Source organism: Chelonus insularis, unplaced genomic scaffold, assembly GCF_013357705.1.
Source record: "Chelonus insularis isolate UGA/USDA-ARS -01 unplaced genomic scaffold, ASM1335770v1 contig_117_pilon, whole genome shotgun sequence".
NCBI classification, from domain to species: Eukaryota; Metazoa; Arthropoda; class Insecta; order Hymenoptera; family Braconidae; genus Chelonus; species Chelonus insularis.
Genome location: NW_023276358.1, coordinates 208,093 through 227,749, shown reverse-complemented (window position 1 = coordinate 227,749; position 19,657 = coordinate 208,093). Strand labels below are relative to the sequence as shown.

General features: G+C 30.2%; 1 protein-coding gene across 3 annotated transcripts in view; it reads left to right on the top strand.

Annotated features, from left to right (window-relative positions):
* The window catches only part of retn (retained), a 71,065-nt gene extending 53,823 nt beyond the window's left edge, over window positions 1–17,242 (top strand). For 2 of the 3 annotated variants that reach the window (XM_035079855.1, XM_035079845.1), the window contains exons 4-7: window positions 4,326–4,398; window positions 14,375–14,558; window positions 15,465–15,787; window positions 16,442–17,242. In XM_035079855.1, coding sequence (XP_034935746.1) covers window positions 4,326–4,398; window positions 14,375–14,558; window positions 15,465–15,787; window positions 16,442–17,136 — 1,275 coding nt within the window. In that variant the 3' untranslated portion in view covers window positions 17,137–17,242. The remainder of the gene's footprint in view (window positions 1–4,325; window positions 4,399–14,374; window positions 14,559–15,464; window positions 15,788–16,441) is intronic. The other variant, XM_035079865.1, reaches the window with a different exon arrangement.
* The last annotated feature ends 2,415 nt before the right edge of the window (window positions 17,243–19,657 follow it).

The following is a 19,657-nucleotide window of genomic DNA, read 5'->3' as shown; positions in this document are numbered from 1 at the left end:
TGTTTACACCAATTTTCCCTAGATGTGTGAACTGTGTAATTCACTGTGATCATCAGTTTATATCGTGAACATATCTACATAAAAAAGAAATTTCTTGTCTTCTTAAGACTTAACAAGTTGTGATTGGTAACCTTTTATCCTTTATATCTTTGAAAATATTGATCACATGCAATTTTTACCAAAGGATTTTCTGTTTAGTTTTTTACACTGATTATTTATTTATTTAAAACAATTATATAAGCCCAACAGCACTAGTCACACTAGGGCCACATATACAAACAATAATAATACAAGCAAGAAATAACATTGCATGAACATCAAGCATGAGGCATGTTGAACCAGTGAAATCGCAGCAAATGAAGACCAGGTTCTGACCACAAGAGTTTTATACAAAGTTGAGATGTTGAATATGGTAGTATCGTCGGAATACTCCATTATTTTTATACCCTGTCTTATCAATTATTTTCAAATATTAACACAACTTAATATAAAGACTTATTTATTATTATGATGATGATAATAAATATTTCAAGCAAAAATTTACCAAAAAAGAAAAGATGTACAAATGTTTGATTCCTATACCAATACGATGCCTGGAGCAAAAGAACATTAATTCCTGTTGAACGTTTAGGTGAGAAAAGGAAAAAAGAGTAATCTCAACTGGTCTGTGGCTATATTCGATTGCTGGATGCATATTACCCCACTCGGACCATTCGTCCCGACATTATTTATGCTTTGATTTATTATAATCGAACCGCGAGCTCATTTGATCCACGCCGACGTGGGAGATAGGGTCCTTGCGACCAGTTTTCGCTGAAGAATATGCACGATGAGCGCCACCTTGATATACTCACCCCTTCATATACTATCTCTGTCCAGAAGTTAATTGATCTTGGCTTGATTAATAAGAGTATCAGGATCGCATCATTTTTATATTTTTTTTTTTATCCAAGCCTTAAGGCTCTCTCAGTGGATTTTATATACCTGATGTGTATTATATATTACACACTTTGTAGTGTAGTTTTATCATCATTGAAAATCGTTGTATTCGATTATATATCGCAAGAAACGATCAAATTGAACCAAGCTACCGAATTAAAATCATGAAACATATTGATGATAAATCATTTCTTCAATGAACTAGGAGGACACTCTTTCTTTCCTTTCTTTTCTTTTTTTAATCAATTCGTTCATCAGTTTATTAATATTTTTATTAATTTCCTTTACATTGAAATATTTTATACTCCAATAATTTATTTTATTGGAATTATTTAATGCCTTAATTCAATCTGGACTCTCTGAATTTTATTTAATATTTTTGATGTTATAAAAATATGCTAAGAAGAAAAAATGAATATATAAGAAAGTTAAGAATTTATATACATATGAATTAGAAAAAGTTGAGATTATTGGGCGGTCGACATAAAACGTATTTAAGTACGATTTAATATTTCTAGCTAAAAACATAAAATTCAGTTATATATAAACGTATTGAGTAGTAGGGAGGAGGATTGTGTGGGGCGCAGAATGGAATGTTTTATTTGTAAAAGAGACCCGACGACATCTGGTGAGGTAAAATACTGATTCACTTTAGCCATTTTTTCCCTTTTTTTGAAATATTCTTTTTTAGACGATTGTGAGATAATTATTTTTCATTTCTTTGTATCTCATTTCGAGTAATAAAATTTTTTTTTTCCTATTCTTTCTGCAACACAAATATTATTATCATTGAAATAATCATCAAAGCTATAGCATATTGAACAATTAACTAGTATTGTTGAAACATAATTGCTATTGATAATTTTTTTTAGATTTTATCTTGATTTAAAACATGGTAAATTTATCTTTCATTCATTGCTCGCCTTTCCACGAACAAAAATAATCCAGTAAAATGATTTAAAACCTGTAATTATCAGTATCCTTCGATTGACTCGATTATTATATTCTCAAGCAATTCACTCGAGCGAAAAATTTACTGAAATAACTGACTTATAAAAATTGTCATCTTTACTCAGTACTTAACCTTTTTCCAATCGATATTATGACATTTTTATACATTCATTTCTCCGACTTTTATGAAATATTTTCATATCACACCACAAAAATGATTAACTTGAATTTTTTTTTCCTGTAGAAATAAATTTTATGAATTTGTTTATTGTTATTCTTCGAGTTGAACGACCCTGGTAGATAAGTTGAATTTATCACAGAATATTTATCTGCAAAGTTCACTTTTATTACTTGGTTGGGAAATAATTATGAGCGGAAGTAAATTATCAATTGTCGCAATCAGTAATTCTTGTGATTTCAGTAGCGATATAGATTTTCGTCAGACTGGGGACATATGAAATTTTTCACAAGAGTATACATATATAATAATACCTACTTCTCTACCACTAATAAATAATTTTATTGTTTCTAAAATGTGCCTTGCTGATAACGATACTCGCAATATGCTGGTTATTAAACAAAGTTACAATGTAACCAAAGTGTAAAATAAAATTAAAAGAAAAAAGCCAACACCAAGATCGAAATGAATTGATCCAACTGACTAATTTACATGTAATTATCGTTAAATAAAAATTGATTGATTAATCAGTTGTAATATTTAACAGTGTAATTACATACAATGTCATTTACTAATGTCTATCACGATCAAGTCTAGAGAGTTGGACAATTTAAGAAGTTGAACGGGTATATACTTGAGGTCAAGAGCCTCGATTAACGTCTGTTAATTATTATTCACGGTCTACCACAAAAAGAAGAGACAGAAGGAGTTGGAGGAAAGAAAAAGGAAGGTAGTGAGTGTGTAAGGATGAAGAGGAGGATGACGATATTGGTGGTGAAGGTGGTGGAGGAGAAGGAAGAAAAGAAGAAAAGAGAGTGGGAGAGGCGGGGCTGTGGCGCATGCATCTTTGAGAGAGCAAATTCCGTGGCCCCCATCTTTATTTACCTCTCGTTCATTTCCTTTTCTTCAGTCTTTTTCCCCTGGCTGCCGTCAGTCCGCTTAACTGTAGATCAATCAATATGCCTCTTTTCCTCTTCGCCCCCGCTTTACTTGCCCCTAACGAGCTCATCTTTCGTATTCCGCGGGCAAGTCAGACCAAGATAGACGTACGAAAGAACAAAAATATATATATATAAAAAAAAGAAAAGAATTGTTACAAAATGGCCCTTGAGAAATACCGTGTTTCGTTTGAGTGTATACAACAGGGTGGGAAAGATCTTATACGGGGGCGTTGCCGGGAAAAAACACTCGGGATAGGAATAAATGAACGGGCGATCAAGATCCTGCCACCCAGATCATTTCTCAAGGCCTCGTTCATTCTGCCTTGATTACTTAGATCATTTCCCCATCATCTATGGATCATATAACCGATCATTCTTCAATCTTAATATCGGCATCGTTTTCATGATATTAATCAGAGAAATAACATATAATTTTATTATTCTTTTTTTCTCAGAGATTCTCTTATGATTGATATACATAAAAAAATCTATCTATCAAAGTGACTTTTTAACTTTTTTTTTTTTTTCATTTAATTGGATAGTCTGTAGATAGAATTTTTAAAATAATAATTACCTTTTTTATATTCAAATGAATCATTATTATCAAACATTACTTTTATGTTAATGATTTTTTTCACGAAATAATAGAAATATATTTAAATTATTATTATTTGCAGTGTAAATGGTTAGATAAATATTATTGGTGTAAATGATGTAATAGAGAAATGATTGAAGAAAATTAATTTAGCAAAGTTACTTACAAGGCAAAGAAAGAGATATAAAAAAGAATGAAATAGTCAGAATAGGTGTTGGTATATATATTTAAGGATTGGTAGAGTCGTATTATAAAAGCAATTAGAGTGTTTCAGATTAGATATAGTACATCGTACATAACAAATATGATAATACAGCTTGCTTATTAGCCTGAAGGGTTCGGCTTTCATTCACTCGTGGACACAAGGGAGAAATGGTATGTGTTTGGGACCCAATAAGAGATGGGTTAAACGGAATCATTAATAATCGGAGTTAACTAATCTGTCTGTCGCTACGAGCATACTCGTTTCACTCCTGTTTTTATTACACACCCCAATATAACATTTTACTTTTGCCCAATTGCCCGATTCTACATTCATCATCATAAACACTCGAGTTATTATATTTTTATTAATTAATACAGTATATTTATAAAATTTAGCATACAAATAACGATATCATTTTTTCCTTCTTCTTTTTTTAATATAAAAAAAAAAAAGAATAATTCTCATTTTAATTTATTTATTATCTCTATTGATTTTCATACTTTTTTCTCTTTACAGTTATATGAAATAAATGATGACCCAAAACGCAAGGAATTTCTCGATGATCTCTTCAGTTATATGCAAAAACGAGGTGAGTAGAGATATAGTATATTATAAAAAATAAAAAAAAAACGAGGGAATATTTTTTTTTTCAATTTACATGAGTGTCATAATTAAATAAATGAAAGATAAAATAACTCTTGAGAGAAAGGTTTGATTGGTCAGTCATGTTATGAGCCAACTGCCGATTTGACTAAGGCAATCTTAATTCGCAATAAGCCTTAACACAAATACCTCCTATACTTTGGAAGAGTCTTACATCAAGAATTAATCGTGCAAATATTAACACTCTTGATCGATGTTCAAGGTTTGAATTACTTATTTCTGGGCAAACAGACCACTCCTCTATAATACTAACCATTTTATAATACACATTATTATAATATTATATAGTCAACTGTCCAAGTGTGTATTATACATAACAATTATATTTTATCAATTATTATTCATTACGTCAACCTTAAACTCAATTATTATTTTTTATTATTCATATAGTTATAATCAATATCATTATTTCAGTGAATATTTAACAATAATGGACTTTCATTTTTTTATTCTTCATTTTTCTTATCGCCATGTTAATTATAATAATCATCTTGATAGAATAATTATGTAAATATAATACAAATAATGATACTTGAGAATGTTTTTTACAAGTATTAATTTACGGGACGTGTGTGTATATATATATATATATTTTTCTTTTACTCTTTTTATTTTACCTAAATAAAATTATTGAAGAAAACTTTTCTAAACTTGCACACGTGTATAAGAAACTTTATAAGCTTAACCCGCAGTTGTACTTCCGGAACACGTGAATTATTCTTATTCAACGGTTATTGAATTTATGCGCGGGAAAATTATTTTACACACGTAACTTTTAACATTGTTTCTTGATAACAAAAAAAATTGCGGAAGTTTTAAATTCACTCTAATAGAAATAATTATATAGAGAAAATATTGTTGAATTTATTTCAATCATCACAGAGTTATATTCAAATAAATGACATTATTTATATACATTAAATAAATAATAGTTCTAAAAAAATAATAAATAAATAATCATATTTCAGGATATTACATACTTTTAGTTTGAAAATTAATTTTTTTGACGATTCTTGCACGTGTAACCGGAAACGTTTCAACCTCTAATTATAAACATAAGAGTCGCTAGGCGTCCATCAATCAACTGCTGAGAAATAGATCCTTTTTCTCTGCATGGTCTCTTCTGTATCTGACGAGATAGAAGAGCTTCGAGACACAGACGGTGCTATTATTGTCTTTCAGTCTTATTTTTCACAATAATTAGACTAAAATCAAATTAATAAAGTCGATTTATTTAAAAAAAAAGATATTTTCACTTTAACCAACTGCTATCAACATCATGACAATGAACAATTGCCTAGACCAAATCATTTGTCATTTATAAATAGCATAAAAATGGCGCAGTATCTAATTTTAGTAATTGTTTTGTCTTCGGAGCATGTAATATAAATAATATATCTCATAAATGAAATGATTCGTAGGCGATAATAACATTTGATGCAAATATTTAAGTATTATTTTTTATGAAATAATAAATTAAAGTTGTGGAGGTATTTAATTTTTAGAGCACACGACCATTCAGAACTCTTAAGAGAGTCAGTGGTTGCCCCCCTGTGGGCTCTATTATATTATATTGTGCCGACTCTCAACCCACGCACAATAATTCAACACCAACATTTTCGAATATATATGTATGTATATATATATGATATGCATATCGCCATGTATAGTCGACAAGTGAACATATAAAAGATCATTTATCACCCCCGCACCTCTAGATTTATACCTGTAGCCACTACGAATTGTTGGTGGTGACTGTTATTAATATTATCCATAATGCTGAGTATCATTTACTTTCAATACGTCACTTCTCTTATTGAGTTCATGGAAGTATTATTTTCTAATCGTTTTTTTATAGTAAGTAATATTTTGACAGTAGTTATATTCAATTTTAAAATTAAATATGGATCTGGATGCACTTGGTGTCCACATGACAAAATTCCCATTCCTATTGGCTTTTTCTAATCATATATTTTTTTATTCAAATCTTCCGGAAATTTTATCAAGCTTTATTTTATTTTATTTATTGAAATTCGTAATTTTATCATATCATTGTTACTATTTTTTTTAAATTTTTTTATAACAAAATGCAATTGTTATAGATAATATGATGACATTGACAAAAATATTCCATCAAAACACTGTAAATCCAAGTGTTTAGAAACTAAACACTTAAAGTGTTTACAATGTTAAATTCCATAAACAAATTACATTAATTTTAAACGCTTCTTGTCGTTTATCAACATGCTATAGTTTGTTTATAGTGTTTAACATTGTAAACACTTACACTACAAATCCAAGTGTGTTACTCTTGTAGATACTTTTAACACACTAAGTCTCTTTAATGTTAAATGCCGTAAACAAACTATAGATTTTTGACACACAATAAAATGCATAAAAAGTGTCGACAAATCATGTATAGTTTGTTTATGAGCATTTTACATTGAATATACTTTATGTGTGTTATTTTAACACGTTTATAAAATCTTGGGATATAAGATCTTCTTCATTGTATTATCTTTTAAATGAAATTTGTCCAAAGCCTATATCTTGAGTTGTTTTCGAAATATAGAAAATGAAAAACGAACCGGATATACGTACGTACGTATGCACGTACGTTCATTCATTTTAAAACCTTCTAATATGCTTTCAAATGACTCAAAGCGTAAAGTTATGACTAGGGCCAGGAATTTCACTGTGCTAAAAAAGAAAAGATCATTAGATAATTTTTATTTTAATCAATAATAATTTAATAAAAATATTATCTTATCTGAAGATGAATAGGTTCAGATGATACAATGACAGTCCAGTACATAAAACGACGAAATTGGGTTATATAAACAAATAAAATTTTAATATATAAATATATACACAAATAATGAATGTATGAAAGTTACGTTTCAGTAAATGAACAATTAAAAATATTAATTACGTCGTAAACACTTACGATAGAATAACGAATTTTAAAAATCGACCCCATTATAAAGTAACTTCCTAATGGAAAGTTAAAAAGATCAACCAACTGAATGGATAAATTCCTTCTGTTGTTTTCATTTAGTGACAATAATTTTTTCCGTTATATTCAACATCACTTTTGCATTAAATATGCACGTGTTCAGCCCGTACTTTTTTCGTCACACACTTGGGAGAGATATAATTACCTTAATTGCATCCTGTCTATAATTTCCTTGTATTATTTATTCAAGATCGATTATTAAATTTTTTGTTAATCAATAAGACATAATTAACATGAATATTTTTCATTGTTATTGACTTAAAAAAAGAAGAGAAAGAAATAAAAGTAATTCAAGAAGATTAAATAAACATTGAAAGTAAATGAAACTTACTCATTGATGTTTTAAAAATGGTTATTATTCTTATAGCAACAATGAGAATATGATCTGAATGAAACAACAAAAGTCACGACGTGATTTACAAAAGCTTTTGGTATTTTTTACTTGATATTATTTTGTTCTGGAAGCACGTACAGTTTAGTTAGTAATGAATCGTACCTTAACTAACAACTACGGACATGGGATATCGCCACTAGTAGTTCCGAGGTTGACTTTATTTCGCAATAATATATATAACTATCAACCAAGTAACACTCGCTTGCGAAAATAGTTTCGTCATTTATATACGCTCTAGTTTGATACACGTCAATAAGAAATGTAAAAGAGTTATTTAAATCAATCGTATGAATATTAACACTCAAAGATTATAATTACACATTATCATTATCGCATAATTTACTCAAACTTTTTTCCTTTCAATATTATAATTAATGATTTTGAAGTCATTAATTTAAGACAAGAAATGGGATAAAATGGTTTTCACCGAGACAAATACATAAAATATTAAAGGATAATTCGGGTCTCTCGATTCCAAGTGTTATTCCACTCGTAAATGTTGGATAGCTCCATAAAGTAAGTCCTTGATGGTCATCACAACACCGACGCCGTGAGAAGAACGAGAAAGAAACAGCAACTTCGATGGGAGGATTTTCGTCATGGAGTCATTGTACGTGACGGATGTCTTTGACGGATCGATCGTAAACCTTGGGGTCGATTCTTGGAAGCAGGGAAAGTGAATTATTCAAAAAGGATATAGTTATGTAGACTCTGAGTATCTATAATGTAGAAAAAGGATGCTGGATCGGAAATAAAGTAAAAAGGAAGGTTAAAAGAGGAATATTCTTATAAGGGACTAAATTTTAAAGACAAGGATGGAGATGACGACATGAATCCTCAATCGGTATGATTCTAAGCCCACCCGCTGACTTCTCGTGGGCCTTAAACCTGGATTATGTCAGGATTACGGATATGCTATTGGAGAATCGTTTTCGAACCACCCTCTATGTCTGTAGGAAATAATAAAAAAAAGACAGAGATACTACAGACTCTGAAGAAGCTGATGTAGTCTGTTGACATCATTCTTCATTTTCTATTAATTCTTGGAGAAGTTTGAAGCAGGATTCTTTTAATATTCTGCTATCAAGCAATTATGCTAAATCCATAGCTAACTTTGATGGCATTCAGGAAACATTAAATAATTTATTGGATATTATTCGGTTTTAGTATGCAAAATAATGACAAAAACAATGACAGTTAGAATTTGTTGTTGAGAAATTTACATACGTAACTGTACTGACAAGATGCTTAGTAGCTGTGAAAGAAAGGTATTTAACTCAATGACGTTTGCACATTCTGCTAGACAACTTGACGCTTTTGGCTTTACGACTACCCTTACATTCTATCATTCATTATTCATCAATGACGTAATTGTCGAATTCTTGTTTTTCTCCAATTCATTCGATAAAATTTGAAATTTCTACTTCAAATACATTCATTTATCTTGATTAATCACCTGTCTTTAGCTATTATTTCATTCACTATCTTTTTTTCTTGCAGTTATTCTGTCAGAAGATGAAAAGATAAAATTTTCCTGATAAAAAATAGCACTGGTAGACATTTAGAAATTCATATTTGTCGAAAATGACAGTAAATATGTCCCCATTCAAAAGCTATTCTGAGAGGAGCAGATAGTTTAGTGAACGACACATGTGCCGCTATTACACAGGTAGTTTTCTCACTTGGATGACTTGGTTGAAAAGTCCCGAGCATCAGGCTTACACTATACACTCTAATAGAGGAGTGTCCCGCGTGACTCGTGCCACGAGGACGCCCATTCATGGATCCTTTCCAACTTCATTCTCGAACACACTCAACGACTTTGTACTGACTATGGCACATTCTTCCTGCTGTGAGACACGCCACGTGGTTCACTCAATTTATCACACACTCACTTTGTATATATATATAAATTCAATTCCACTTCTTGGTGATTGAAAAATATTTCACACATTGGAGGAATTATCTTGAGTTTATTAAAATCTATTTCTCTCACATATTGATGAAGACTTGGAACATTCATTTTTAGCAAAGAATAACACGAATCAATGATCATAGATAGTTAGTTAACTACGATGTGCACTGCATCAATGCTAGGAAAGAACTACCAGCTCTAGACTTGTCAAGAAATCCTTCAAGAATATCCCTTGTCTTAGGTCTAGCAAGTGATGACATATTGTCAATGTGACGTATATTGTTGTTCAACCACAATATTCATACGCCATAAATTAGGTTGTTGAGTGAAGAATTGACCTGACACATATTTAAAAATTCACTATTCTTCCATCAATTTTATGTTCACTTCATTAACTCCATTTTTTTCTTTGGATTGAACAAGTCATCTCTTAACTAAGAATCATGTTGACTATTTTTTCTCATCAACAACATCTTGAATCCAAGAATTTTTGTTGGGTGTAATTGATTTTGAAAGCTACATTAAATTATCAGAGCTGATTTTTTAAGTTCTAATAATATTATTAGAAAATAAAGTTGTATGAATAATATATTCGGCTGTCAGTTTACGTCACATCAAAGCATCGTCACATTGTTGGCAAGTGCTTGAGCAGTTTGCCGAGTAATTTCACTGTACGACTATATGTCTCAAAATAGAGTTGAACTATGTCAATGAAGAATATTGAAATAATTCCAACAACTTTTTATTCTTCCTGGATATGTCATTTATTTATAATTGAAATAATTCTGTACAGTGATTCACCAAGTACTAATAATTCATCTCTCATTTTTATAACATCAAATAAAAGGATATTAAATGAAGCAACAAGTGTTACTGGAGAGGGTAAAAATAAATATAAGACCATGTAATATCCCCCTACAGCAGTACATTATTCTATATATGTCTGAATTAGGGTGGTTATATGTTTCCAACATAATAAGGGAGTAGGAAAAAGTGGCGTCAGGTGTTGACAGGATCCTTGAGTATATAGTAATCAAGTTATTTATTTAACTCAGATTTTTGTCTAGATCAAATATCTCTAATTGACACTAATGACTTGTTGAAAAGCATTTTTAAGCAAAAAAGTAGGATAGTCATTGAGATGTGAAATACAATGATATATTATTGTATTCACATGTCCTTTGTCTAGTCTGGCTTTTTCTTGATTCCCCTGAACGAATTGCAACTGACAGCAGTTAACTTGCGACGCACCATAAATTATACCAATATTTCCGCGAAATCCTAACAAGATTATAAACGAGATTGTAGCACTCTCACTACTGTGTTTATCTCTCGAACACATAGACAACCCCCTTTGCCCCTACATTTTAGTATCTTAATACCTCTCTCGTGCCCTCAAAGAAATCGACCGAGGGTAGATCTATTTATAATACACGTTTGCGTCTCTTGTGGGCTAGCCGGTAAGGCTGTAAATGTCGTGTGTATTTCATATGAGACTCCACCCTCTCGTCGGGGCCATTCTCGCAATGCCAATTTCACATCTTTTACTTTGCTGATAATACCGCGCCACTAACAAAGTTAACCTGAAAGACACCAAGTCGTCATCATCATCTCCAACCCAATCGTCATATATTTCTCTGCATTTTTATCTTTCTTATTCTTCCTGATTTCATTTTCTCTCTTTCTCCACACTGAAATAAGTAGCAAATCTTTCTGACGGCTTGAAAATAAATACGAATCATCACTTATTCAGCCTGACGTCTACAGACTTTTAATCTTATAACATAGATTAGCTCTTGTTCATTTATTAACTATTTTTCTTTTTTCCAATCCATTTAAAATCAAATAGAATTATATTGAGTTGTGTGGAGCATAAATTAGCTAAGATATTTATTCTCAGAATTGCTTTTAAAATATGAGTGAAAAAAATATTGATAATAATATCAACTATATGTAGATAAGCAATAAAGTACAACTTATATGTGACTTTGAGTCTATTTTAGCACTAATATATTTATCATAAATGAATATTATTCATGATAAATCAATATCAAGTAATTACTCAGCTTAGTTGACTTCATTCTATTATTTCTTTCTTCATGATTCCACATTTTATTTTATAAATATCTAATCTCCATCATTCTAGTGCTAAATATTTATTTCTAACAAAATATTTTCCAACAAAAAGAACCGTTAGGTGTCCATAAAACATAATAATGTAATTAAAAGTTGATCAATATTGATATAAAATATTGGTTATAAAAGGATGAACTTTAGTACGTTATAGCAGAGTTACTTTTTGAAGAAGGCGAGGCAAGGTGGTCAATGGTAATTGGTATACGAAACAAAATGTTGCATTTTATGGGTTATTGTGATGGGCAATGCGGGAGAGAGGAGTGTCCAATCTAATAACGATCGGCTTGAGTAGAGAAGCTGAGAGGCCTTTATTAACCCACGTATATACAACTGCGTTGAACCGAGACTTTGGGGAGTGCAAAACGACTTTTCTGAGAATCACTCGCGTGACGACGACCCTGAAATCTATCGAGTATAAACCCAATATCATCATTATCATCAAGTCTATCATCTTAACACTTATCATATTATCATCTTTATTTATTTACCCTAAAAAAATTATTTATCCTCCAACAGTTATTTCAACAGCAAATTGACCAACAATTAGAGACTTATGTGTGTACTTGCGGTTATTACGAGTCTAAGATTCAGATAGCAAGAAAAAAATAAAACAAATATGGCGCATACAACCCTCACATAATTTATTTGCAGTGGGACTGTACAGTGTAGTGTCATTATAAAAATAACTGCTGATTGGACGCCTTACCAAGAAAAGTCGTAATCGCATCCTGAATGTTTCTGCAGTTTTCTCCTTCTCACTTTAACTCTTTAACTTTTGCTTATACTTTGATGTCTATACCATCATCTTGGTACACAATAAGATGACTCACACCTTGATGTTGAAGAACTTTAGCTAATTTTTCTATTAACGTTGCTAATCAAGACCTGGAACCTGGATCATCAATGATTCAAGTTCATCATATTCCTTTTTATTCACTTCAGTAAGTTTTGAAAAGCAACAAAGGTGTTGGATTGTTATTGAATGCAAATAGTTAAGTTGCATATCTACTTATGTTATTAACAATAGAAGTCCATAAAAATAATACGAATATTTATTATTCCCTTCGTTCCATTACTTATAATATACACCAAAGTCAGCAGTTCGTAAAACTTGTTCTCAACTGTAGTCAGCATACACTCCACCACCGGCATTCGAATCACGCTTCTCGCGTGTATTCGCCATAAAAGCTTCACAACAGCTACGGCTATTATATTGACGACTTGGCGGCATGTTGAGTACAGAATCACCACCAAATAAGTAAGCTAAGGATACGGTCTTTCTCACTTTGGTTTTCTCATCATTCAATGATTTGTAGTCTTTGTAACATTTGTCAAATTTTATTCTATAAATTTCTCTGTTTCATATATCATCTTTTTTTAAAATGTAATTTTTCTCAAAATCTCTATTTTATTTATTTATTTAATTTTTTAAATCAGAAAATATTCCCAGAAGTATCTACAAGTTATCAGCTCATAAAATCATTACATTGTGATAGCGATAATATTCTCTTTGCGTTGAATTATGCAATAGATAAGAACACACAACGATAATATGTAAAAGAAAGTTTGAAAAAAAATGAAGAGTATTTATTGAAATACAAAAATTACAAAGTAGTTTCCATGAGACATAAATGATGCTATTGACCAGACAAATAATTGGCCTATTTTTATTCTCACATTGTAAAACGTGCCAAAAAACATAAGGTATTTTTATTGTTGTAAAGAAAAGCATACAAAACAAATTACTGCGGTGCCGCCATTTTGCCTTCTTGCAGGATTTTATTGTTGCGTCCTATGTGGGAGCATTAAACTGATGGTTGCTGGGCCACGTATATCAACAATAATTGCAGGGCCAATAATAAAGCCAGAGGGGTAAAGTCTCGATAGCCCGAAATTGCTGGTTCCCCTTCCACAACTATAGTGTTATTACTCTGGCAGGAATGGCGGCAGCGCCCTTCATCCTCCATACCGCTGATCCTGATGGTAATACATCCTTATACAACGCAAGCTTACTGTTAAGACTCAGCTACATATCCAACTTGATTCGCGATTCGCCAACGTACCAGCAAGAGGGTTGCAGTATATTCTGAGTCTGTCTACTTAATAGTTGTATACCCAACACTCATGCACCATACCATCTCATTGTGTGTTCTCAATATCGTTGCTGTACCTTAGCACAACCTCATAAAACTGTAATACATTGCTTGCGTGATAGTCGCGATTTTGTTATGACTCTTGTTAATAACACTGATGGTTCTTCAAAGTCTTAGCCAACTTGTTCATATATTTTTTATTCATTTTTATATTATTTATGACTACATATCGATAAAACAATCCAAGAAAATATAAATTTATTTAAAATTTTATCTGCTAATTTTTACAATGTTTCATCTTCTTCAGACATACTTCTAATGATGATTTGTTGCTTTTTTTATTTGCAGGCACACCAATCAATCGATTACCAATAATGGCAAAGTCAGTTCTAGATCTTTATGAACTTTACAATTTAGTGATTGCTCGAGGTGGATTAGTTGACGTTATTAACAAGAAACTGTGGCAAGAAATCATCAAAGGACTTCATTTGCCATCTAGCATTACCTCTGCTGCATTCACATTACGTACACAGTAAGTATTCAATGAATGTGTTATTTTTTTTGTAGTATTAATTGTTGTTGAAAATAATTAATGATAAAATGAAATGAATGCCAGTATTTCCACAATCTAATGTATTATATGTCTCATTGCTTGAATGATGAATGTACCACCGTCTTGACAGAATGTCGGACGTCACATAAAGACCGAGTTGCTGAGTTATTTTCATATAAGAAACATGCGTCGCATTGCTTACTTGGATTTTATATTAGACCTCGTGCTAGTTAATACATTGCTTTCTCTATCTCACTCCCTTACTGTGACATCATTTTCTTCTTCATTTCTGTCAAAAGCATTAATTCGTATCTCCCAAAATTAATAAACATTATAGTATATTTGTTTTATAAAAGAGGATTCTTCTTGATGTACACATATGGTACAGTGTCTAATGATAAATGAAAAATTATTTATTACTTATCTACGAGTAGAAACTTAAAAAATGTTTAGATGATGTTATCATCATTATTGAGATGTAGAAAAAAAAATTGGTGGGTAAGTTTAAAATGGCGGCTCCATATCACAAGCTGTTCTGACGTTTGAAGGAAACAAAAATAAATATTTCACCGCGAACTACAAAAGAACCGAGGGAAGAAGAACATAATATCAAACATTTAACTCAACTTTAGCTTCTGGTAACATCAAGAGAACTTGAGGAAGACTCGTTAATTTCTCATTCAATTTATACAAACATTACCTACCAAGAACTTCAATAAAACTAAACATATAAATTTAATTGATTATACATTTTTTTTATGTTTATAAAAAATTTTCATGAAATAAGCTTGTATTAGTTTTACACTTCTATCATACAATATCATGCTGTATGAGAGAATTTTGGAGCACAAATTAATAATAATTATTTTTTTTTTTTTTGTTAAGATACATGAAGTATTTATATCCATATGAATGTGAGAAACGTCGACTGTCTACTCCAGCTGAACTCCAAGCAGCAATTGATGGAAATCGAAGAGAAGGACGTAGAAGCAGTTATGGAGCATATGGGGGCGGTGGTGGTGACAGTATGATTCAAAGAAGTCCTCACACACCTAATCCACTATCTTTACATGCTCAAATGTCTCCATTATCTCTGGTCACGGGGGTAGGTGGACAGCACCAAGCATTAGCAAATGGAAGTGCAGCACATACTCCTTTACCACATCATCCTCATCATCCTCAACATCCACAAGGACAGCCATCCACTGGTAAATTAACTTTATATACTAATCTAAACAAATCAACTACAGAAATATTTTTTTTCTATCTGATACTTTTTTTTTTTTTTCATTTATTGAATTTATCTGTGTTGACTTGTATGGTAAAAGAATAAAGGAAGACGCAGGAAAGTTTATTTTAAATCGGTATTTAGAGACTTTCGGCCTCCCCTGAGATGATGATGCGAGCGAAGAGGCGTAATTGATTGTACAATCCGCCGAGAGGCAGGCGTTAACGGATGACTCTCACTAACGAGCATTCCTAAAGTTCCCTATCTTCGTCTTTTGACGCTACACTATTTGCACCCGTTGTCTATCTTATTCATCTCTTATAGGATGTTACATTTTCACCCTTGAACGTGATCCCAATTCTCGTTTGTTGCTACATCACCTTGTCCACGAACCTTCTTAATGAGTTTTGTAATCATGAATCTTATTACCAGGACATGAAATCACTAATTTTAACAGTTTCATCTATATTAGTTTTGTAGTGTTAGTTTATTAATTTTTTTCTTATTTTTTTACACAAACAAATACTCGTGTTTTTCTTCTTTATTCTTTTAACAAGCATCAACACTGAACACGTTAGTTGATTAACTTTAAAATAATTCTCTTTTATTGATCAATAATATTAATTTATTGTAGGGCTGATTCCAGGTTTAGCACCAGCTGAATTTGAAGCAAGAATGGTGGAATATGTAAAACTTCTCAACAAAGAACTAAGAAATGCAGGTGCAGGAACGCCTCCACCAATGATACACCGACAAGGGAGTGTAACATCACCATCCGAAACGCCGCCACGTGATAGTGCTTTAAATGCATTAGAAATGTCACGATTAACGTTGTGGAATATGTATAATAATAATACATTATATCCCGGCGTAGGACAACAACCACCACTATCACCTCAAGCTCATTCACCACATCCTCAAACATCAAGTCCAGAACCACAAAGTGAAGCATTAGATTTAGGACGTAGATCCTCGTCAGTATCATCATCTCCTGTAAGACACAGTCCTCCATCTTCTAGTGGGAGTATTCAAGTTAAGAGAGATCATGATCTGACTGGTACACCTGGACTACAAAATTTCAAAAGATCCTTCTCCGATGATGAGGGGCTTTTAGAAAAAAATAATATGCCCACCGTTAGTGGTGGCACTCATATCAAGATCTCAAATCGTGGTGACGGTCGTAATGGTGACAATTCTTTAGTTGTTAGCATGGAAATTAATGGAATTATGTATGAGGGTGTTTTATTTGCGCAAAGTGAAGGTAGAACAGCTAATCCAACAAACAACAACAATAATACAAAAACACAGCGAAGTTTAGTTTCTCAATAAACAAAAATTGATGCATAAAACCTGAAATTTAGAAAATATACGCTTAAATATTTTTTTCTAAAATAATTATCTGTATTTTTTTCTTATGCATAATAGTGATTAGTCTATTTAGTCATTAACGATTTCCTATTGTTATTATTATTGTCATTATTATTATTATTATTATTAATATTATTCATTATCTTTTTAATAATAGACATTGCTATTTGAAATTCATTGACATTGAATAGATAATAAAATGTTTAATGTATGCTACAAAAGCATAAAATTGTATATTTAAAATTTTTACATAGTTATTATGCGATATAAATATTTTCAATACTTTTCATCAAATATCTCTTTTATTACAATGTAAAAGCAATACTTTTAAACGATGGAATAATCCGTGAATTAATTTATTAATAATTACATGCGAAAATACTTTCTTTGATTATGAGAGTTTCACAACATTTTGTATTTAAATAAACAAAATGTTTATATAGTCATGGACTTATTAATGATTAAACATTTTTTAATAAAGTGGCTGTTAAGCAACTGTAAATTTACAAATGAATTATTCCATCATTTTTGCACTTTTATATTTTATGCAAATGATTTTTGATTAGGAGATAGAAAGAGTCAAAGAATGATGATGAACAGTATTGAAAATATTAATTATTTTTGCCATTACAGGAGTAAAGTTCTAAATTAATTTCTTATAATAATTTATAGTCTCCAATTAGAACTTATAAATTGTTAATATTCAATTTAATATAAAATTATTATTATAGAGGCATTGATTGTTTCGAATAATTCATGACTGTAATAAACTAGTAATTGAATTTGTACGTATTAATGATCATTATATAATCATAATACTGAATGATAATAATAATAGTAACAATAATAAAATTAAAATTAAGTCAGAGAAATGTTATCAATAAAATTAGAATAGATTCGGTTTTTTTAAAAAGTTTTATAAAGAACATATTCATGATTTATGTCATATCGAGACGAGATTTTATTGAGCTAGATAATTTTTTATATTGGTAAATAAAAAACTGACATTTAATTGTTAATAGTAAATTTGTTTTTGTAGACAAAATAAAATTTACCGATGAAGATGATTTTCCAATGAAAATGATCATCTGAAAAATATAAAGCAATGTGAAGGTCGGAAAGGAATTTTATTTTTTGTTATTGTAAAACTATCTGTTTGGTTAATATTTTTAAAAAAGAAAATGCTTGTAGTATAAACACTAGCCAAAAAGACTGTTATGTAAGAAAATAATTAATGGCAATTATAATGATATCACAACAATAATACTAATGATAACAATAACGATAATATAAATAATATTTGATGAATTGTAGAAAAATTTCAATCAAGGTATTAGACCTTGTTTGTATAATAATATTAATAATTATAACATCAATTGTAGTAATAATGATGAATACTTTTTTTTTAAGAAAAGTATTATAAACACAATTGTTCATAATGTTCAATTGTTCTGCTATAGATCGTAAAAACCGAACTATTCATAAAAGCTGAAAATCTCTTTATTATTTCTCATTTTTTTAAATTGATTTTTAACAAAAAAATAAATAAATAATTAATTGTAAATTCATGTATTGAATCTCATTTTGTAATTCATCATTTGTAAATTTCATTAGTTTTAATAATTATTTAATTTAAATGAATAATAATGAATTCATGTTAAGTAATGAAAATTTTTTTAAATATCTCATCAATTGTAGAATATTGCGTGTGTGATAATTGGAGTGAATTGATTATCATGTTACGACAAAATGATTATTATTGCTATTATTATTATTATTATTATTATTATTATTTACTTCTTAAAATAGATTGATTTATTTTATTTTTCTCATTTCAGTTAAAAATACCGTGAGTTAATTACACAAATGTGTATTTGAGACGATCGGTTTGCTGAGAGATACAATGTGAAGAATAAACAGATCATTATGACAAATAATATTAATAGTAATCATTATAATAATAATAGTAGTAATAACAATAATAATTAACATAATTACATCAATGAATTACATGGAATAAATTTTGTTATTGTTTTATGAAGTAGATCACTTATTTGTATATTATGGTGTCAGTTTGAACGTATCTCATATCTAATCTTTTAGTTAAATAAAAACGTAAATTCTTATTCATAAATCACGAATAAAATGGTCAATGCATTATACTAACTAGAAAATGATCAAGAAAATAAATGTTGTGTACATATAGCTTTTACGTTATAAAACTGTAATCAATTTAGAATTTAAATGACACTAAAACGTATGATGTAAAACTTTTTTTTAAGTAAACACTTCATTTTATTCTGTAAGCCAATGTAAACGTTCCGAAATTATCAATAAATGCTACAGTAATTTACATCAAATTCTGTTGGGAAAAAAATATTTATTTTATACGAAAATCTCAAAGTACAAAAAATTACTTTTATATTTAATCCTCAATATAAAAGTACAAAATATTTCTTATACTTATTTTTGAATATTTTCA